The sequence below is a fragment of the Toxorhynchites rutilus genome, chromosome 3 (assembly GCF_029784135.1).
Source record: "Toxorhynchites rutilus septentrionalis strain SRP chromosome 3, ASM2978413v1, whole genome shotgun sequence".
In the NCBI taxonomy this organism is placed as follows: Eukaryota; Metazoa; Arthropoda; class Insecta; order Diptera; family Culicidae; genus Toxorhynchites; species Toxorhynchites rutilus.
This window is the reverse complement of record NC_073746.1, coordinates 72039982-72062702: the sequence shown is the minus strand read 5'-3', so window position 1 is coordinate 72062702 and position 22721 is coordinate 72039982. Positions and strand designations below refer to the sequence as shown.

Here is a 22721-nt window from a genome sequence, read left to right as displayed (position 1 = left end):
AAACACGTCGTCTGCAGTAGCAGCAGTAAACGAATTTCAATTTTCCTACACAACCTGAATCATCTGCTTTTATTCTGTCACAACGTATTTAATTACTCCGTTCACCAAGCAGAAGGAGGTATTTTTCCAGTTCTTTTCAGAACTGTTACTTTCATTGTGGAGACGGCTATTCAGGAACCTGTTTGTTCTTTATACAGGGTTTTCCAACTTTAAATTCCGAAAGTAAATTGAAATAAAACACGCTTAGTATTCGAATTTCGATGAAACTTTTATTTCAAATTAAAGTTTGGTTTATGCCATTATGTGTGAAATACAACATCATTCAAATGTCCACCTAGGACTTCCTCGCACACCTTGATCCGGAACAGGTAATTTTCGATGACTTTTCGGCACATATGGGGCGGTATCTCGGTCATAACTTCACGAATGTTGTCTTTCAAATGTTCAAGAAGATTTGGCATAGACACGGTCTTTCGCATAACCCCACAAAAAAAAGGCTAGCGGGTTCAAATCGCATGATCTGGACGGCATTGGCATCACCAAAACGCGAAATTATGCGTCCCTCAAATTTCGTTCGCAATATGGCCATGTTCGGTCGTGTTGTGTGGCACGTGGCGCCGTCCTGCTGAAACCACATGTCATCCGTATCCATATCTTCAATTTGTGGCAAAAAAAATCGGTTAACATTCGGCCATAGCGCTCACCATTCACAGTTACCGTCTCACCGTCCTCATTCTCAAAGAAATACGGCCCGATGACTCCACCAGACCATAATGCGCACCAAACAGCGACTTTTGGCGGATGCAATGGCTTCTCAACAATCACGTGTGGATTTTCTGAGCCCCATATACGGTAATTTTGGGTGTTCACATAGCCACCGAGCCCGAAATGTGCCTCATCGCTGAAAAAAATTTGATGCGAAAATTCAGCATTTTGCTGCTGTTGTTCGTTCACCCAATCGACGTATGCCCGACGCATTCCATGGTCACCACGCTCTAATTTTTGTACCAGTTGGACTTTAAATGGATGTAGGTGCAAGTCCAAATGCAAAATTCGCCACAATGATGTGTTTGACAAGCCCAATTGCTGAGCACGCCGTGGAATCGAAACATTCGGGTCATACTCCACACTGGCAGCAACAGCAGCAATATTTTCGGCCGAATGCACATTACGATGATGCACAACTTTTACAATATCCGCTACGGATCCAGTTTGTTCGAATTTACGCACTACATTAGCGATTGTGCGCTCGACCAAAATCCGTCCGTAATGCTCGAAAAACATTTGCCGGTTTTTCATCATTTTTATAGTATAATTTAACAAAATTAACACGTTGTGCGATGCTAAAACGATCCATATTGTTAAATGGCAGACATTCAACTAACGATATGACGCTTTGGTTGACAGCTATGTCAAACGGTTGTCAGCGCAGGACTGTATACTTTCGGAAGCCCGAAATGGAAAACCCTGCAGATGGGCCGGTTATCCCTTCTTTCCACTGTTCCGGAGTAGTTCCATATCCCAGATTTTGACTATTAACCGGTGTATACAACCTACAAGTTTTCTCTGACCTCTCTTGAAAAAAATCTGCTGCGAGGCCCTCCTTACCAGCTGCTTTGTAGTTATTTAGCTTTGTAGTTATTTATTAGTTATTTCTGCCCGAGGCACAGACCCTTGTGCGAGGCGTTTAGTTTCTTGAAGAACCTTCATGATTCTCGAGAACGATAAAGCAGCTCAATCTCCTCACACTCTTTCTATTCCAGGTGGTGCTTTTTCCCGTAAGAGATGTGTGTGCGTTGAAATCATAAATAACGATTCTGATGTCGTGATTTGGGCAGCGATAGTATTCACGTTCTAGCTGTGCGTAGAATTCTTCTCTATCGTCATTGGTGCTATCTGCTGATGTTAAAAAAGTGGCTTCACACCCTCAATCTGCACATTTTTTCGTTGATTGACACCAGCACGTCATCACACGCTTCTACATCTCCCCCATCACTGTACCTGGCTCGTATGTGTTGTCGCACCTCTGGTAAATGGTACATATAATCACCTTGAAACGATCACACTATCGAATCTTTTTTCAGCAAATCTTTTGCAGCGCTACGATATTGATATTACGGGTTATCAATATTTCCGAAAGAATTCTGGTACTCGCAAGAAAATTGAGGGACCTGCAATTCTATGTCCGGAGTTTCCAATCTCAAGATCGTGTTATTTGCGTGGGTCTAGTCCGATTGCCCTGTCTCGAATTTCTTTGTGAATTTTCTTGTGTGTTCCATTTTTTTGGACAGCTTTAAAGATTTGCACCAACCTCTTGTCTTGCCGGACAAGAAGTTAAGTACCACGAATGGGGTCTACTTTATGATTTCCAGGTATACGAAGGTACCATCGGCTTCATTCAATCGTTTACCAGCCAAAATTTCGAACCATTCACAATAGTTTTGGCTCAAACAGCGTCTCAGGATTGGAGATGTAATGCCCTGGTTGTACAGGGTGCTCAATAAGTTTGAATACACTTTAGAAATTAACACATTAGAATACAAGATATTTTTTCTGTGTAAATTTTTATTGAGGCACTGTGTTTATTGAGATCCTTTACGACATATTAGCTGGGAGCCCTTTGTTATGTGCGACGAGCTTAAGACGTTTCTCAAAAGAATTGCACGCGACACGTACCTGGTCCATCGGCATCTCGTCCCAGATCTTGGAAATGAGCTTCTTAAAATGGTCCATAGTGCTCACTTTATGTTAGCTCTGCTAAGCCACCATATAAAAAAGTCCAGGGGATCGAGGTCCGGGGTGCTGGGAGGGCACAAAGTCAGTCAAATTCTCCCGACACCACGCTTGGACGATATTCGGCGCGATATGATGGCTACTGGCGTCTTCGCTGAATGCGGCCGCCAGGATCTCGCACGATCCTTGGCCGAGCTTGTGTCCCAGCACCGATTTATTGTTATTTTCAAAATTTTGTCTTTCGAATGGAGTGATTACCATACCACTCCGTTCAGCCGCCAAAGACATATTAACGTTCAAAACCTTGCATTACAAGCGTCACTCTCTCGTTTTCGAAACTTTGAAATTACACCCCAGTAATGTAATGAAAGACGTAGCCCTACGTCAAAAATACAACAGATGGTGCAAAAAGGGATGAGATAACATGTTGTTGGATCTATCCCTATACTACAGGACTGATTATATATTGAAAAGTTTAAACTAATAAGCAAAGCACACGTTGTGTGAGACCTTTCAAGAGCATTCAAGCATTCTTTGAGAAAAGATATCCTCTCTTACTCTAGAAGCAGACAATTTCACAATTTCTCAATTGTTTAAATTTGCTTGACATTCGTTGTCGCACCAGCTGCTCCGTTATGACGGGCTTACATTAGGGAGATCTATAGCTATAGATGGATTTATTCACGTGAAAATAGATGTAAATGGGTGAGAATAAATATGATACATTTATTCGAAGTATACACAACTAGAATAAATTCAGCATATGTAAACGCTTGTGAATTTCTCACTGGTGAGAAATCACTAAAGTTGGATGTAGTTCTACTTCAGGTGAATAAATTCACCGAAAATATGAATATATTCATTATAGAAGTTCACGCTAGTGTAAACGGTTGATGCGATTTCTATAAATCTCATCATATTTCTTCACATGAATATATCACTAGTCTAAACCCATCCTTATGTACGATTTACGAATCGTGAGACAGTTTTCGCTTAGCTGATAGGTGCTGCTTTAACTGCTAATAACCGGTGCATTCACCGGGAACTCAACTTCGAACCTATGCTCTTGAGATGCAACGTGGTTCGGTTGTAGCTTTCGCTTTAGATTATACCATGGGGTACGCCTGTCTCGAATGTTTAAAAGATATTGGTCGTCTAAAATTAAAGTGACAAACCAGCCAAACAGTGTTGAAAATCACATAATACAGAAATACAGAAAACAATTTGTCGTCTATGGTGCTCGAGGAATGTCGACTATCGATCAAAATGTGTTCGATATGTGTTTCTGTTTTTCGCTGTGGTGATTTCAAGTGAGCGTGATATGGCACGCTGCGTTACACGTGGTTGCTACGTACGGCCATGATCTTGAACGCAACGAAGTCTTTGAATCTAGTACTGTTTTCACTGGTTCGTTGGTTTGGGCTGAATCTTCTAATTATCGATCTGATCTGATGGCTGAGATCACCGTTAACGAAGGTGATGTCATGTTAACGCTCTAGCTGCGCCTAGATCTTCTCTCAGTCATCATCGATAGTGCGGACTTTAACGACACTCATGCTGAACACGTGGTTTTGCATTCTCAACTTGCATATTATTTAATTGTTTAAGTACCAACCACTCATCTGTTTCGCATTTATCTTCAATGACCGCATCTAAATCTTAATAAATCAGAGGATTTATGACTTCATTTGCCGACTGCATTGATGCATCAATTTAAATTGTTGAGTTGCCTGAGAAATTCAACTCTGTGATCCGGCGTTGATTTGTAAAGTTCACAAAACAAACACCCGAAGGTATGCAATTCTGTGATGAAACGCTATTTGCCCTGCTGTCAAATGAACATAGACGTCATAATTTTGCTTTGCTCAAATTGTCAGCGTTTCAAAAACTGTTCCAGCCATGGATTATCAGGATTTTGTTCTAGTTAAAAACGACTTCGATCTAGAAAACATTCGAAACCATCTAATCAAGTGCATTTGCGAACTGCAATCGAAACGGGTAAGTTGTTTTGTCTGTTCCTAGAAAGTTTCCATGTGTTCAAATGATTTTCCTAAGAACGAAGTCACAACGCTGGCAACCGCCCTGGGGGAATCCAGTCGGACCAAATCCATTCTCGAACAGGACGTAAAAAACTATGAGCGAGAAATCGCCGACCTAAGGGATCAACTTAAAATAGCCCTGGATGCGCTCAATCAGAAGGATGCCATTCGCACGGATTTACTGGAGAAAGCCGCACGGCATAATGTGCAGCTGGAGGCGATGGTAGCGTGAACTGTTCTTATGTTATCAATGGAATAATATTATAAAGACTTTTCCAGACGAATGATCACGAGCGATTGAACACCAAGCTGCAGTCGTTCCAGGTGAAGATAATGGAGCTTGCGCGGGAGAACAAACGGCTACAGGAGCAGGTGAAATCCTTGCAGGCAGCACACAGTCAACCGTCGGATTCCAGCGAGCGAATGTGGAAGGCAATGGATACGCTCAATGGGTTAGGAATAGTTTTGTTTAGCTTACTGATTTTAGAAAGTTAGATATCTCTTCTTGTTTGGTAGTCACTTGCAGAAACTGGAAGCAGAGCACAAAGTTCTTGTGCAAACGGCAGAGTCTTCGAACAAAATTGCCGGAGAAGCTGCGATGGCTATTGGAAGTTATAAAGATGAAATCAAAACTCTACAGGAAGAAAATAGCAAGAAGAATCGCATAATTTTGGACTTGGAATGTAAGTATAGAGTTGGTGGTGTTTTTTTATTGTTTCAGCTCTCCTGTTTTAGCAAGGGCATGGTCGAATGAGTCAGAAGGCAGGACAAGCTTGGAGAAAGGCTCGGATCTGTATAAGAAGGTTTGAATGTTGACTGTTGAAGAATTTCATCTATAGATTTTGTATTCATTATACTTTTCTTTGCGTAGTTGGAAGATCATCTGAAGACTCTCCAGGAGGAGCTCGACTCGGAACGGGAATCTAACAACAAGTTGAGGAACGATATCGTATCACTCCTGACCCTAAAAGACAGTCTCTCGGAACAGTTGGAGGAAGCAGTTGCACATTATGGGACGGATCAATCTAATCCACCAAACGAAAATATAGACGAGTAAATGGAGCGTGATCTAAGGTATCTTTTCGTTCATGTATACAACACTTGGCAGGATTTCTGCAAATAGATTTATTCTTCTCTCTAGTTTAATCTTACAAATGTGGTCGAAACGGCTTCATGTCCCTCCACTAAATGCTTTTTTTATATTTGTTTTTTCTTTAAAAGTTGAACTTTTGCCAAGCAAATGAGTTATTTTTAAATGGAACAATCCGTTCGGAACGAAACTAGCTCGATATATTATCTACAATTTTTTCCATATATGTTTACACTTGTTCTCTTTCTCTAAGTTAACCAACCGCATCTAGAACTGAAACTGTTTCGGTTCTTTAGAAAATAGAATAGATAAATATTAAACAATTTTTTTCAACGTTTCAACAACTTAATTGACACTCGGCGTTATTCCAGGTTATAAAGGTTTCTCTAGATTTAGTTCGTTTTGTTTCTATCATCACTACTATGTTTCTGTTTAGTTCACTTCAACATGTGTTTGTGTTTTTTTTTCATTTCATCATATATGTGTATGTAGTTTGATCGGTTAGTAATCAAAATGGCTATCATTTTATTGTCCACATTTAAAGCTACATTTGTTTTGGAGTTTTCAGTGAATTAGGTGTTTTTCTATTTTGTTTATGTTATGCTTTCTTTATGTCTCTACTCAGTTGGTTTACTTTAAAATTATTTAGAATACGGTTTTTATATTGGAACCAAATTTATATGATTTTTTTTCTTGTGTGTGTATTCGACTTGGACGTGGTCCATCGTTAGGCTTGGAGATTGGATAAACTTAGTTTGCAACGATTGACATTGTCAAAATGAACAAAAGTTTTTTTTCATTAATTAAGTATAAAGGCACGGGATTAGGAAGATAAATTGTTTGAATATGAATTATTTTGATTCACAATCAAAATATGATCGGAAGTTACATTTCGGATCGATTTTTATTAGCTAAAACAGAAACGAACATTAGTATTTGTTTTTGGTTATCAACAACTATAAATTATGGTGCCGTCGTATGGGGATACTTCGTCGAGCAAGGATACTTTCGACACTTCAGTGTTCTATAGTTTTCTACCAGAAATGTATATTTATCTCATATATTAGACATTTTGAATTTTTTAAATCTTAAAATCCATCATCACTAAAAGCTAATAAATTCAAATAAAAGCAATGGAGTAGAAGGTATGTAAAAATCGCTAATCGGCCAGTGCTTACGTAACGAATAAAAGTGTTCACAATAACAGATCGTATCGAAGCAATCCGGAAAACATTTGTTGGCAGCACAACTGCTGTCTCGTGCTTGAAATTCGTTAGGTAATATTTTGAGTGTTCATTTGACGCTACTTGAAGCTAATTTTGATCGACCCGGTGAAACTTTGGCAGGCCTCCGGGTACGTTCGAAGCTCGTCTAGGCTCAGCACTAGGTACTAGGCTCAAATGCCACATTCCTTACTAACGCTGATTCGGCTCTGATCACGGTCTCCGTGAAGGGGGCCATAGAAAGGCTTCACTGCTTGCAAAGATAACCACGGGGTCACAACAAGTGATTATGTACAACGAATGGAAATAGCTGCCCGAAGCGGGGGCCTAAAAACTTGGATAATTACAAAAATCGCCCTAACAAACGAAGGAGAGGAAAATGTGTTAACGAGAAGCGGAAGAATGCAAAAGTCACCTGTCACAAAAGTCACCACGAGAGGCCTCAACGAGTACCAGCATAACAAAACCACAAGAAGAGCAGCAAGCACTCCAGGTAGATCTTGGCTATGTACAAAGCCAGGTATCCACGCTGACTACATCCTAAGAAGGGCTACTACTTTGGAGGTCCAACATCACGGACGTCAGAAAGAAGGTGGACGAGTTTTATGGTTTCGTAAAGAATAGAAACGTTTATTTGAAAATCAAACAGCTAGTGACGAGTATCAGATCCGCCGTTATGTTTGCTGAACGCGAGCAAAAGGAGCTGCAGCTAAGAACAGAGGTTGCTGAAAAGGCACTCGTCGAGGATAGGGACCATTGAGATACAGGAGACGCCGAAGGTCTCCCGGAACTCACGATCGGGCAAAAGGAAGAGGAAGGATTAAAATGATCCGGGTAAGATAGTAGGTGTGATTGCTGAAGATTGTGCCTCGGGTGATCAAGCGGATGGGCTTCGGACATCTGGCAAGTATTTGCACAGGCTCCGACAGATCTGATCTGTGTAGGAAATGTGGCGGGGAAGGTTGTATGTGGAGAGAGACTGCACGAAGCAACTGAGATGCATGCTCTGTGAAACAGAGAACGATAGTGACCATACGACAAGAGGCTTCAAATTTCCCTCGTACAAGAAGGCGTTGCAGATTCGCAGTAATGAAGATAATCCAGATCAATCTCAATCATTGCAACTCAACTCAGCAACTATTTGGGTCAGTCAACAGCAGACAAAAAATGCGACGTTACATTCATAGCTGAGCCGTATCGAGCAACTCGTGATAACGGCAGATGGGTGACGGACAGATGGGTGACGGACAGATGGGTGACGGACAGATCATTTATTATTTATTTTTATTTTAGTATATTGATCATTGCGGTGTAAGGTGGAACCTTTTAAATTACCGCAACCAGATACTAATGCCATTACAATGATACATGGAACTTAGGACTAATTATGACATTCCATACAGTGTGATCGAACTTTCTCGTTCAGTATGGGATGAAGGTGGTGACGTTCCAAACTGGAACGCGGAAAAGTTAACAGAATTACTGGTGAGAGCATGTGAAGTCTCAGAAGACGCGTCCAACGAGCAGAAAACGGTTGACAGAGAGGATCATAGTACGATGTACCGAGGAGCTAGACCAGCTAGACTGATCAAATTGAACTGTTTGAAGAAGTTGTGCCGAGATGCGGGCCGTGTCGTGATGGTGAAGATCCAGTCCAGTGACGCCCGTCGAATCGAATCGGTTCCTGGGTACCTGCGCAGACTTTTAGGAAGCTAGAGGGCAGTTATCGTATAGGCTCATACCGGTACTATCGATCTGATTGAACAGGAAGCACGGGGAGACAAATTTTGGCTTCACGCAGCTCCTGTCAGGACATGTCTACTTCAGGCAATATTCACATCGGTTCGGGTACGTACGTTCGCCACTCTGTTCGGAGTGTGACGATGTGGTGGAAACACCGGAACACGTCGTATTCGTATGTCCCAGGTTCACCGCTAGGTGTGAGGGACTGCCTGGCTTTCATGTTGGGAATATTGTGGTCATAACCATCCTTTAATTCTGGCTAATTGGCCTGTAATTTTAATGTCAAATGACAAATTTTATGTCAAATGACATTAAAACTACAGTGGTATGCATTCGTTTTCTCTTTTCATTCTGCTTTCAAGCGTAGCTGCACACAAACATTCACCTCCTCACTCACACACGATGGATGGTATTTGGACGGATTGCTTATATTACAGCAACCGTCAAACTCTGCCCTATCAAGTGCGAAAGTGTTGAACGATCGTTCTAAGCGGTGAGCGTTCCCCGTAAACACTGTTGTTTAATTACAGGACTATAAATATCTAATGAATCAGACGAAAATAAGTCAAAATGTCATATGACATTTTTAGTTCGACGGGCGTTTGACTGTCAATTTTATTATGTTCATTAATGACACAGCACATACGTCTTCATGAATAGTCATGCGATGGTGACCACTAGCAAGACTGGTTCAGGTCAATCACGGAGAGCAACTACGAAGTGTACTGTCTACCCAAGCTCAAGCTCCAGCAATGAGTAATCCCTTACACCAAACCACTTCTTGTTGCCCAATTCTTCAGGGGTCGTGCGACCAATAGTCCAGTATCTTGCATTGGAATTATTGCCGATGCAACGTTATCGTAAACTACAGCTAAAACTAAAGCAGAAGACGAAGTGAAAGGTGGCTACATTATTCCAGGATTTGAGCCGGGAGGTCGGAGCAACGAGCCAGACATTGAGGAAATATCTAGCGGAGATAGAAATCATCATGCGGAAACGTAATTCAAGACCGGTCATGTCGGAACAGCAAGCTGTGAACTATAAACAATAGCTGAAAGAGATGGAGAATGAAATTTTTCCGACGAAGCGGAGTATCGCAGTCGTCATTGACGACGAGACGTAATTAATACTGGATGGCAACGACTGTCAGGGAATCAGCACTTTTACGTCCCCCACCAAGTAGGTAAGTTCCGACGAGAAGTACGTCTCCTACACCAAGTTCCCAAAGAAGGCGCTTCTGTGGCTAACCATCAGCGAAAAGGGGATGTAAAAGCCGCTCTTCTTCCGTTCGGAACTTGCGGTGAACGGGAAGATTACGTTCTAGATAAAGTTCTAGCAAGAACTAGACTAAATAGAATTATCTGGATTTATAAAAGACGAAATTTTGCTCGATGTAATAGTGATAGAGATGGTCGATTCTTATCGACTCGATTTACATAATAGGGCCCGTTGTTCCGAAATCCATCAACCCTCCGAACGTCCCCTAGCTGCATCTCATCAAGAAATTTTGGGCAAGCCTGAAGCGGACGGTCTACTCTAACAATTTAGTGGCGAAAACGGAGGAGGACCTAATAAATAAATCTATGAAAACAACCGAGAAAAATTCCAACAAGTATGTTTCCGATAGCAATGGCAAAAGTACGACGAAAAAACATCAATCCAGCGGTTTGTCCCTAGCTGCGACCAATCGAACGTTACTGGACAATTTTCAAGGGAATTTTTAAGCAGGGTACAGGGTACAATGTTTAGGAACATGTCATACTTCAGGAAGAATTTGTCAGCAGATATAAAGTAAGAAAAAATGTTTCAAAAAGTGTCAAAAGTATCCTCTCGCGACGAAAATTACCATATAGCAAAACTAAAATTTTATTGAATCGTTGATTTATTACTGTATTTCACAGTAATAACTTCACAGAGATGAATAGTTTCTTCCTCCCTTTCGGTATAGTTGAGATTTTTTTTTCTCCCAATAAGTATTTCGTTCTTGCTCAAAAAGCTGCTAATTGGCGGAAAATACTGTGTAACTTCTAATGATTTTTGTTGTTGTTTAAAACTGGTTCATAATTAATTCTTTATTTTGGAATAAAATCTAGAAAAGATTAACAAGAACTCGCTGCTGCTGCATCGCATCCGTATTTAGATATTTAGTAGTTGAGATGAAAATTAGAATCTTGGAAACTTGATTTTGTTTTTTTTTTTGCTTTCGTTCGTCTTATTTAGTAGCTATAGTTTATGCGCATACGTGATTTTGTTATACACTTCAATACAATCTCAATCTGAGAGTTGGCTCAATTGGTTTTAGCAAAGCTAAAGATGAACGTTTACTTGTTTCTAGCAAAAATAACCTAGCAATGTTAAAGCGTTCGAACGACTTTCTCGTTACTCGTTTTTAATTCCATTATTATAGTACATTACCCTAAATTGTAAAAAAGTCACTACTGTTTTCTCTATCGTAATTTCTGTTCTATTTTTATTTTCGCGTTGAAGTACAATCCATCTTTGTGTTATTGTACATTGCCTCGGTATAATACAATTCTATCGGTGACTTAGGAATAATGCTAGACGCTAGTTATTGTCATGATACGACAGTGTTGATCGTAATCTTTTCCCTTCTGATTCACATCTAATATTGTCGTTATTTTCTCGCTTTCATCTATCAGATCGACTGATAGTCTACTAGGGCTACGCGCAAGGAAGTGTGCTGTGTAGGTATGTAAGTATCGATACGTGCATTTTAGCTATCTCAGGAAAATGGAATCGAGTGGAAAACTTTGCCTATCGATAAAAAGGATATGAGTTGATATTTCCAGACTAAAATGATACAAGTTAAATTTTGTACTTGTCGGATAGTGTGTGTATGTACAAGATTGGCGATGTTGTGCCACCATCTTCGGCTGACTCGAAGGGCTGTGCCAATTCTGTACACGATATGTGAGGTTGAACTACGGGTTAAAACCATCGTTTTTTTTGTTTTGTATTCGTTTGAATTCAGCTCCTATACGTAAATTAGGTGCGGCCGCGCCGGGAGTTCAAGTGGAGCCATTAGTTCTTGTAGTTTTTCTTCTTCTTTATATATTCGCTATCTCAAACTTGTCAGTTTTTTGATTTGATATAAAATGCTCACTCATTGTGTCTAAACGTTGATTAGCTCAGAAACTTGAAACTAAGTTTCTACCATGGCTTGTAAAAATAGTTGTTTATGCTATAGCCAAATAACTTACACGCTACATGTGCCATTGTGGCCTATTTATAGAAATAAATAATTGAACTGTACATAAGCGCTGTTACTATTTATATATGCATGATTCTACTTTGTTTCAATGGCTAACAGTGATTCCCATCTCGTATAAATGTTAGTTGTATATAAAAACGATTTTCTTCTTGCAGATATGATACATCGGCTATCTTCTAATAATTTTTCTTCGCTTTTGCGCCTTAAAACAATGCGATCTGGTTACACTGGTGTGTACTATATCTCTATATTTATAAATTATTGTCTCTATGAAAGGACTCAATCGTATTCAATTTGTCGAAAAAGTTTAATCTGACCCATCGTTTGTTAATTGATCTAGATGTTTCAACTACTCGGTTGATAATTATTATGTTATGTTTTTCGTCGTTTTGTCGACTGCACGCGTACGAGAGAGTACCGTCTAGTATTTAATGGGCTTTTGTAGATTTGCGGGAAGGGGGGTTGCTTTACGAGATTTATTTTCAAGCGTCATCAGCAAATTAAACACTACTTAAGCACAGCTGGACACATTTAGGCATCTACTTATTGATTCGAGGAAAATAGGCGATATTTTTAATTTATAATGTTGCATTTTTCATTGTTGTAATGGTTTGTTTTTGGTATATCTGATCATTTAAAGTCGTTTTCTGCGATAGTTCATACTGCACTTGTTCGTCGTCAGTTGCAGATCTGCTGATCTACAAATATGTTCCCTCGCCGCCAAGTTTCATGATGAGTTAGTGAAAGACGACCTTTCCTCACCTTAATTATAGACAAAATGTTTTACAGTCTGGCACGCTGCTCATAGGAAACGGATATTCCACTACGATTCCTCCACTTCGTAATTGTTTTACTTGGCATTAGTAAGATGCTTAAGGCCTTGTTTTTAGTGAGCTACAGGAATCATAGTTTTGTGTGAGGTTTATGAACCATAGCTACTATTAACTTGTCGACATAGACATCGTAATGATTCCATCTCTATTATTAAAAATTTAAATCGTAAAGGTCATTCCTTTGCGAGTACCATGGCCTTGCATATATCCTATGAAATTCCAATATTTCAGCATGTTCAGCATTTCACTGACTTCCAACAAATACCAGGACAGGAGTTTTGAACCGTAAAAGATAACTTCTAATTGGATGATTGTTTTAAGAAAAAAGAGCAAGCTTCCCAGCGAAACACTTTATTGGCAGGTTATCCTGTGGCAACCAAAGTAAGCTTTAATTAGAAAATTAACTATTAATGATTAAATTTACAAAACGGAGTGCCCCCAAAAACTTTTTCGTTTGTGCTTTTGGAGCAGTACAATGAAAAACCATAATTTTGGCCGGTTTCATTGAAAATTTCAATATGAATTTGGTTTTTATGCGGTAAATACAAGAGAATTTAGAGTAAATTTGTTGTGTTACCATAATTTCGTGTCGCCCTTTATTGAATGTTTCAAAGTAGAACATCTTCTTCGATGGCACTAACGTTCCTCGGGGAGCTATGCCTTCTCATTTAAGTATCACTTGGGTTGTTTCTTTATCAATACTAAGTTGAGATTCCTCTGCCAAATAACACATAACAAATCACGTAACATTGTTCTGAGTACCAAGATAAAGATTGTATTCGAAAAAAAACACTTTCTTTTGTGTATAATTTTTAATTGCATGGATAAAAATAGATGAACTTTTGAGTAAAACTAGTTCAGAGTGTAATGTTTACATGTGTAAAATTTCGTCACGATCTCAAGTGGTTATCGAGATGGCTTCCAAGCAAGAAGTGCTTCGACAAAAAATATGAGTGTGGTGGTTGAAAATCTAGACAAGTCCCAAAGGTTGATCGCAAAACAGTTGGAAATAGACCATTCGACCGTGTCCCGTGTGGTAAAATCGTTCATGGGGACTAGGGTGTCAATTAATGTATGGGAAAAAATCGACCCTAAAATTTCAAAAAGTTACCCTATTACCACCTCGAAAAAACACCCTATGCCAAATTTCAGCTCAATCGGACTTAAGGGAGAGTGGTGCAAAGCGGTCAAAGTTTGAGTTTTTTTAAATCGAAAAATCACCCGAGGAAGGGAAATCGGGGTTTTCGAGAAAAAAAAATTGATGCCACATGTCTTAAAAATGCATGAAACATCGAGATATAGTGTCATCCCGAAAAAAATTTTATGTCAAAAACCGACACTCTGGGACTCAGTTTTTTTTTCGGAATACGAAATGAAAAATATGGTTTAGCGTGCCAATAAAAATAGTTATCTCGATTTTTCGTTCGAAACTTGCTGCAAAAGGTTGATTTGCACGATAATATACCCTATGTAAAATTTTAGCTCATTCGGACTTCATTTACTGGTGTCGCAGACGTTAAAATTTCAGCTTTCTGAAAACCGAAAAATCACCGGAAATCGGGCTTTAAAAAAAAAAATTGATGTCAAATGTCTTAAAATTGCATGACACGTCGAGATTTACAGTTATCTCAAAAAAAAATTTAGTCAAAATCGCTTTTTCAGGCGGAAAAATGACCAAGTGCTAAAAAAAAAACATTTTTTTTTATGATAAAAATTCGAGATAATTGATTAGGTGATTTTTCGATATTCAAAAACTATTCAAACTTTGACCGCTTTGCACCACTCTCCCTCGAGTCCGATTGAGCTGATATTTTGCATAGGGTGTTTTTTCGAGGTGGTGAACAGTTTTTTACGGGGTAACTTTTTGGAATTTGAAATGACCATTTTCATTGGCACCATAATGGAGACTCAGACGAGACGAGACCAGCGGTGAGCTGGTAGCGGAAGAAAAGCGAAGACGACTGACTCCGTCAAGGCAAGGTAGGTGAGGGATTACTTCAAGCGCAATCCGAATCTTTCGATTCGGGACATGGCCAAGAAGGGTAATTCTTTCGTCTGCAGACAATGAAGCTGGCCGGACCTCATGTCTTCAATGTAAAGAAGGCGCCTAGCCTAGCCTAGCTAACCACGAGTGGTTGATGCAGTCGAAATGCATCTTGAAGGACGACGTGACGTACATTAAAGAGGAAGTGAAGCAGATATCCGACCTGGAGTTTTTCGCCGGCAAGTCCCACCTGGATGTTCCGGAGAAGTTCCGGAAGGAGAAGGTCGACAAATTTCCCAGATAGAACTTGGTGTGGCAGGCGAACTATGAGGCGACAAATTCAGCAAGTCGTACATAATGAACGGCTCCATCAACGGTCAAATATATAAATAAGAATTCTTCCAGAAGCGCCTGCTGCCCTTCCTCCAGTCCCACGAAAGTGACACTCTGTTTCGACCGGATCTGGCATTGTGCCATTACGTGATACGATGTTGATTTGTACCGAAGAAGGCAAATCCGTCAAACTCGCCAGAGCTTTGCCCAATAGAAAAATTCTGGGCGATTATGAAGGGTGAGCTCCGGATAACAGGGAAGAAAGGATTTAAAGAAAAAGTGGATGAAAGTGTATAAGACAAATGGAGCAAGTATTGCATAGTCCAAGTCCAAGGTCCACATTATACTCATGATCCGCGGAACTTCAATAAAATGTATGTTTTTATTGATAAAACACTTACTAAAAATAGCAATTTCACATGGATCAGGCAATCAAATATAAACACAAATAGTGACGTCACGATTTGAGAAATAGTTACGGCAGCGCATTCTATGTCGCTCGGAACTTCACCATCTTCATTATCATTTTTCCAGGACATTGCGTTCAAACTATGGAATAGTGGTGTTTTTGATTTTGTGAAGATGGGCGGGATGAATGTTTCTACAGGCTATATCCCAGTTTAAGCGGACCTGATGTTTCATCCAACGGATGATGTCAGATGGATGACAAGGTATACAACCCTCAACAAATGAGTGCCCCGTGTTGGTTTTTTATTCTTGAGTAAAAGTAAATAATCGAAAGCAACTTATATTCATCGTAAAATCGATCCCCTTTACTCTTACGTAGTGATAAGAAAATAATTCAAAATGGTCACATTTCTACTTCATGTTTAAAAAACAAACAAAAAATCTTCCATCAGCTGACTGTCTTCGCCATGATTTACTGTGGGAACAAAATGCTGAATCTAGAGCACCGATCCTGGTTTCCTCCACATCCATCCGATTCAAAAAGATTGGTTTTCGTCTCATCCGTATAAAAGACCTTGTTACAGAATTACTTAGGTCTGTTTACCTATGCCTTATATTCACCTTTGGGATGAAATACTTTTTACGGGCAACACGACCTCTCAGATTTTTCCTGTATGCTACTCTCCGGACGGTGTTTGAGCTGACAGGACGTTCAATGATGCCGGCTACTTCGGTAGCCAATTTAGGATTGTTTGTTTCAGGGTTCTTTCGAAATGTTCGCACAATTATCCGTTCATCATCGGAAAACAGGACCCGTTTGTGTCCTTTACTAGGGAGATTTTCCATGATTTCTTCGTATTTCCACTTGTTTATGATTTTCTTTATTGTAGAGTGGTTGCAATGTCGACTTGTCGAAGAAGTCCTACTTGTTGTCATAGTACGTGTAACAATATCGGTTTCTTTCCTCTTACTTGCCATTTTGATAAAAACTTTTTTAAATAACAAGAAAAAATAAAACCCAACACTGTCCAAGCAGTTGTTTGGTGTTGATATTACACATTGGCGAAAAAAGTATCCTGATTGACAATGATCTTACATACAAGTTTGATTTGTTTGAAGCAATTTGAGGTGTTCACTAAATTTTGTAATGCCTCAAATTGAGGTTTTGACGTAGGACTACGTTTTTCATTTCTATACCGGGGTGTAAAATCAAAGTTTCGAAAACGAAAGCATTACGCCGGAGACCGAGATTTTAAGCGTTAATAGCTCTTAAACAACTGAACGAAATGGTATGATAAACACTTCATTCGAAAGATAAAATGTCTACGCATTACTTGTTACTTTTTGATCCAAAAACTTGTTTCAATAGCCTTGAAATTGCTTTGAAAACAGGCTATTGAAATCCCAAATCGGTATATAAGGGAGCGTCGCTCGGAAATCCACTCAGTTATAATTGAACAGTGATTAGAGCATGTTGTCGCTATTGTGGTGAAGCTAACTTCGTTCATCATGAAAGCGCTGATGAACGGTGTCACCAAGAGCCTGTTTGTGCACCTTAGGCCAGAAGGGAATCTATCAGGAGGAGAGTGATGCCACTGAAAAGGCGACCAGGAGAGTACCAGCATCGAAAATTGTTTCCGCTTGAGGCACCGGAGTTGCCGCCACACACACACATACACGCGCGGAACCCTTTTCGTTTGGTTGTTATCCAGCATCGAGAAGATTCCGGAAAGATGTCATCGTTGCTGAACACTAATCTGCCAGTTCCCCTTGGAATTGAAAATTACATTCAAGCGAAAGAGTTAATTTTAATGTTTTCTATCCATATAATACTGCGACCAAATACATTTGGTTTTGTGATTTTTCAATCAAGTGCAATTAGCAGGAAAGCTTCTGAAGATTATTCTTCCCCATCAGTAGCATATTTTCGTATCCAATGTTGGATGCATTAAACCTTGTGTCTCCAACGTACGGATCTCGTTTTCGAAGTCATCTAAATATTCATTTATTCATTCATTCAGAATGGATTTAGATTCAACTTCAAACAAATGATTACTAAATAAAGGATAGTCCTACGTCAACCTTTCGGTTATACCACAGATATACCTGTGCACCAATGCATCCTGTTTTGTCATCATTAAATAATTCACCAAATAACTTTTCGCGAAATTGTATTGCGTGTATAACTAGTTGAATGAGTGAGTAATTAATTTGCATCAAAATAATTATTGTAACAAAGGTGTTTTATACCAAATAGATGGAAAGTAACGTAAAGTAGCATCAACTCAATTTTGCGATTGACTGTATATTGAGGTTCATCACTTCTCCCCGAGCCAGCTTGTTTGTCAGTGGCTGTGTTTCCGAGAATTCCGGAGTAATCAGGAACCCAGTAGAAGATGTTTTTTTCATTAAAACGTATGAGGTTGTTGTTTAGTTCAGCTTATATCTGTCGTAATCTTGCAAAGTGATGCAAGCGACAGAGGGAAGAATTTTCAGTACGAGACTTTTCGCAAAATTACATGTATAATCAGCATACGCGTACATTACGAAAATCTGATCTGTACAAATTGTGGAAAAACATTGCCACCGGCTTGATTTTTGAAAATAAAACTGTTTTATTAAAGCTATGTTACCAACGCCAGTTTGTTGTGGAAACAACAAATTTAATCGCTGTTTCCACAACCGATTGGCGTTCAACACTCAGCTTCAATTCATCCGAAAGAGAAATTGAGCAGGTGAGGTAAGTAAACATCGTCAAGAAGCTTTGTCCCTTTTATACCTGAAGATAAAGGACGCTATTGAGAAATCTTTGTAATCAACAATTGAATTGATGAGTTTTAACTATTTAGTTACAATCGTTATGTGCAATATGTGAGAACAACAATACGCTTCAATCTAGGTTTTTCTTTCTTTCAAGGTGAGTTAGATTTCATGAATTTAAATATTTGACGAGGCTTTCAAAAAGAGCTTCTAAGTACATGATTTGTAGTTCTAAAACAAAAATGCTGTTATAAATGTAGCACTGCACGGGGATCGACTGTTTTTGATTTATATATTTGGCATGACGAGTTTTTCGGAAAAGTGTTTTTTTACAAGAAAGAAGGCATGTGATTCTCATTCGGCTAAAAGTCCATTACGGAACATGTTGTTATGTGAAATTTGCCGTCCCTACTCGTTCATTCTATGCCATCCGAACAGATCAGAAAATCACATCGCATCACAATCAAATTATGTCACATCATAAGGGCAATTGCGCTTGCGCCACATCACAGTGGTAATGGCGCTTGCGCCATTTCGTTTTCAAGCTTTACGGGGTCATTTTTTCACATTTCTGTAAAACTTTGCAGTCGTTTAAAAGGATTTGGTATTCTTTATAATAAAAAGTATTCTCTAACATAAAAAGTGAAATGTCAATTTTGGCGCTTGCGTCACTTTGCGAGATCACGGCAGATATGGGCCCGGTTCAGCGCATGCCACGTTGTGAACTATGCATTATTATTTTTGCGGCCCGCGACACCAAGCCTAACACGTGTTCGTGCCCCTAATGAAGAAAGGTTGAGTACCACTGCACTCCAGGAGACTGCACTGCACTAGTCCAGAAGATGTATTTAAGTGGAAATTAGCATTTAGAGCTCGACAGTTATTCTTTAGACAAAAACTGTCTTAGACAAATTTGTAACATATAATAGAGCTCTCATTTTTATGTTATCAAAAATAGGGTGACCAAAATTATCGATGAAATAAAAAATATAACTTTCTTATCTTTGTAGATAGAGGTAAATATAGTTCGACAATGTTGTAGTCCCAGTTATTAGAAACATCTTTGTAGAACAAAGTTTTTTTTCTATTACGTTAGGGCCACCATGAAAAAAACTGTTTTCTTGCTCTAACTTTTATGTTTCAAATTATACATACAAACTGTCTTCGAAAGACTTTTAGAACATACTAATACAAATATTTTGCGATGCAGAACTTGTCAATATCTCAACTTCACCCAAAGTTATTGATATTTCTTCCCAAAAAAAAAACACTCTTCAATTTCTTGCCATTCTTTCTGGGGCATACATAAAAAATGTTTGTTGACGGAATTTGACAAAACAAATTTCACTCTTTGTAATATGTGATTTTCAAAGATATTTTATTTTTTTTTGTATTTGAGTAAATTAAAATTGAAATCATGAGTTTTTGGGCTAAAACCCATCAATAACATTGAGCAGGATTAAGATATTGACGAATTCTGCATCGCAAAATATTGGTATTGATAAGCTCTAAAATTGGTACGAAGACAATTTTGATGTAGAATTTTAAATATAAAAGTTAGAGCAAAAAAATTGTTTTTTTTTCATGGTTACCCTAATGCAATTTAGTTAAAAACAACTTTGTGGCAAATATTTATTCTTTAGACAAAAACTGTCTTCGACAAAGTTGTTACATATGATAGAGCGCTCATTTTTATGTTATCAAAAGTAGGATGACCAAAATTGTTGAAATAAAAAATATAATTTTGTTAAAAAATATAATTTTATAGATAGAGATAAACATAGTTCGAAAATGTTGTAGCCCCAATTATTTTCAACAACTTTGTAGAACAAAGCCCTATTCTATATTTTAATATAATCGATTTAGCGCTTTTTTCCTAAGTTGTATTAGGGTGAAAAAGCGGGTTCTATTTGCTCTAACTTTTATATTTCAAATTCTACATCAAAGCTGTCTTCGTACAACTTTTAGAGCTCATCAAGACCAACATTTTGCGATGCAGAACTTGTCAATTCCTAAATCCTACTCAAAGTTATTGATGGTTTTTCACCCAAAAACTCATAATTTCAATTTTAATTTACTCAAACACGAAAAATTACATAGTTTTGAAAATAAAACAACATGTAGAGTGAGCTATGCTCTTTCAAATGCCGCCAATAAACTTTGTGTATGTTTGAATGACAATCAATTGCAAAGAGCGTATTTTTTGGGAAGAATTATCAATAACGTTGAGTGAAGTTGAGATAATGACAAGTTCTGCATCGCAAAATGTTTGTATTAGTAAACAGTTTGTATGTAGAATTTGAAGTATAAATGTTAAAGCAAAAAACAGTTTTTCTCATGGTGACCCTAACGCAACTTAGAAAAAAGGCGCTATATCGGTTATTTCAAGAGATAGAAAAAAAAACTTTGTTCTACAAAGATGTCTCAAATGACTGGGACTACAACATTGTTGAACTATGGTGACCTCTATCTATAAAGATATAAAGTTATATTTTTTATTTCATCGACAATTTCGGTCACCCTATTTTTGATAACATAAAAATGAGAGCTCTATTATATGTTATAACTTTGTCGTTTTAATTTTTGTCTAGAGAATAACTGTCGAGCTCTGAATGCTAATTTCTACTTGAATGCACCTCCTGAACCATTGTGCACTGGTATAGAATGTCTTCCATGATAAAAGGTATCGATGATGCGTTGCGCGAATGAAGCCATTAATATCTACTAAAAGAGCGACTGGAATACGCCCAATAACACACGATTGAGCCGGAAGAGTTCTGGCAGAATGCCATATCCATGGACGAGGGCAAATTCAATACTTTTGGATTTACTGGACTAGTTCAAGCGTGGCTCACACCAAGCACTGAATTGGGACCGAAACATCTGCAGTCGACAGCTAATCGTGATATGGACTGCGTTCAGCGCCAATGTCACTGTGACTGTATTGGGTATCGGGTCGAATTTTCACTTTGTTCTAAATAATGATCCAAAGCAACAATGACTGCTTTATAACGCCAATGCTTCCACATCCTTTCCAATCCCCGAAAATGTGCGTTTTCTTCAGCGAAAAATTCGGAAACATTCGATTTAGCACAATCTGAACGAGGTTCCAATGAATGAATGGCCAAAAATCGCTTCAGCAACAACCTAAAAATGGGTTCTTCATATTGATTTGGTATTAGGAATTCGATTCACGGGATTCTTTGCACTGTACGGACAATGTTTTGGTGTTCTTTCTTTCTTTCTTTTTTTTAAGAGGCTTTAAACTTTGCAGTTCATTCGCCTCTAATGTTTTGGTGTTTATACTTAAAGCGGGTTATCGATTCAGCATGCTATATTTCATGAAATTTCATTCCATGTTGTATGATTTTTGAAAAAAAGTACTTAGTACATTAGTACATTAGATTCAAAACAAAGTACATGACCTAAAGTTACGATGCTTATGGGTTCTGACCCCTCGGCGATAAAGGTGGCTTTGCTCGATTCAGTTATACCAAAAGCAACCAGCACAACCAGACAATTCCGACCAATGATTTCGAGTGTGTGTATGTTTACGAGCTTTACTATTCTTCTATCAATACTCCTTTGTGCGTTTAACGGATCTATATTTACAGTGAGTTGTCCTTGGAAGTTAATCAGTTACAAACTAATATCTTAAAACAGAAAAATCAATTCACGCGATTTCTAATTCGATTTCGCTTGCTCTGAACCACCAAGCCTGACAATTTGCTTTCAGTCAATAGTTGTACCACTTGATAATTGAGTTTAGCTCAGTACGGATTAAGTGACGGCCAGGTTGTGGTTTATTTACATTCGCTTGATTGCAGACGTTCCTCCGAACCGCGCATCATTTTAAAATGGAGAAAAACTATAAGCAACTTTGTTCGTTCTACTTTCGCAGCCTCACCCACACTATACCACTTCGTTTACTTAGGAACATTTTAGAAATGTTTTACATCGTTCGATGTTCTGCTCTTACACCCACTCAAACACTCTCTGCTTCGCGCGCATTCTTTTCATATAAATATCTCTAGGAAGCACCTTAAAACTAAGCAAATTAAGTAACACTGCGATAAGACGGCGGCCAGTAGTAAGACTACTCTCGCTAGCGGGGATGGACAGGCAAACAATTGGGAAACTCCGCAACCCATTAAATACTATACTAGGTACTCTACGTGCGTTCCCATATCTCATCGATTTATCGTGAGCGTTCGTACGTATTTCGGGTCCATTTCCTCCAAATCACGCCCTTTGGTCTCCGGGACGACCATGATAACGAAGAACAGACCGGCACAGGATATGCAGGCGTACAACCAGAATGTACCGTGCAGGCCGAACCAAGC

The 22721-nt window shown here is 38.8% G+C and overlaps 2 protein-coding genes across 9 annotated transcripts in view; one reads left to right on the top strand and one right to left on the bottom strand.

Moving 5' to 3' along the window:
• The first annotated feature begins 4590 nt into the window (after window positions 1-4590).
• The window catches only part of LOC129779492 (myosin-7-like), a 76028-nt gene continuing 57897 nt past the window's right edge, over window positions 4591-22721 (top strand). For 2 of the 5 annotated variants that reach the window (XR_008743680.1, XR_008743681.1), the window contains exons 1-7: window positions 4591-4731; window positions 4789-4995; window positions 5052-5224; window positions 5289-5455; window positions 5508-5575; window positions 5644-5846; window positions 11489-11537. Coding sequence is in view for 2 of the 5 variants with exons in the window: in XM_055786982.1 (XP_055642957.1) it covers window positions 4633-4731; window positions 4789-4995; window positions 5052-5224; window positions 5289-5455; window positions 5508-5575; window positions 5644-5829 (900 nt within the window). In the remaining 3 variants the exon portion in view is untranslated. Of the gene's footprint in view, window positions 4732-4788; window positions 4996-5051; window positions 5225-5288; window positions 5456-5507; window positions 5576-5643; window positions 5847-11488; window positions 12234-22721 lie in introns of those variants that run through there. The other 3 variants (XR_008743679.1, XM_055786982.1, XM_055786983.1) reach the window with 3 other exon arrangements.
• LOC129779491 (facilitated trehalose transporter Tret1-2 homolog) overlaps window positions 5883-22721 on the bottom strand; it is a 369343-nt gene continuing 352504 nt past the window's right edge. For all 4 annotated transcript variants that reach the window (XM_055786978.1, XM_055786977.1, XM_055786979.1 and 1 more), the window contains one exon: window positions 5883-22721. In XM_055786978.1, the coding sequence (XP_055642953.1) occupies window positions 22569-22721 (153 nt within the window). In that variant the 3' untranslated portion in view covers window positions 5883-22568.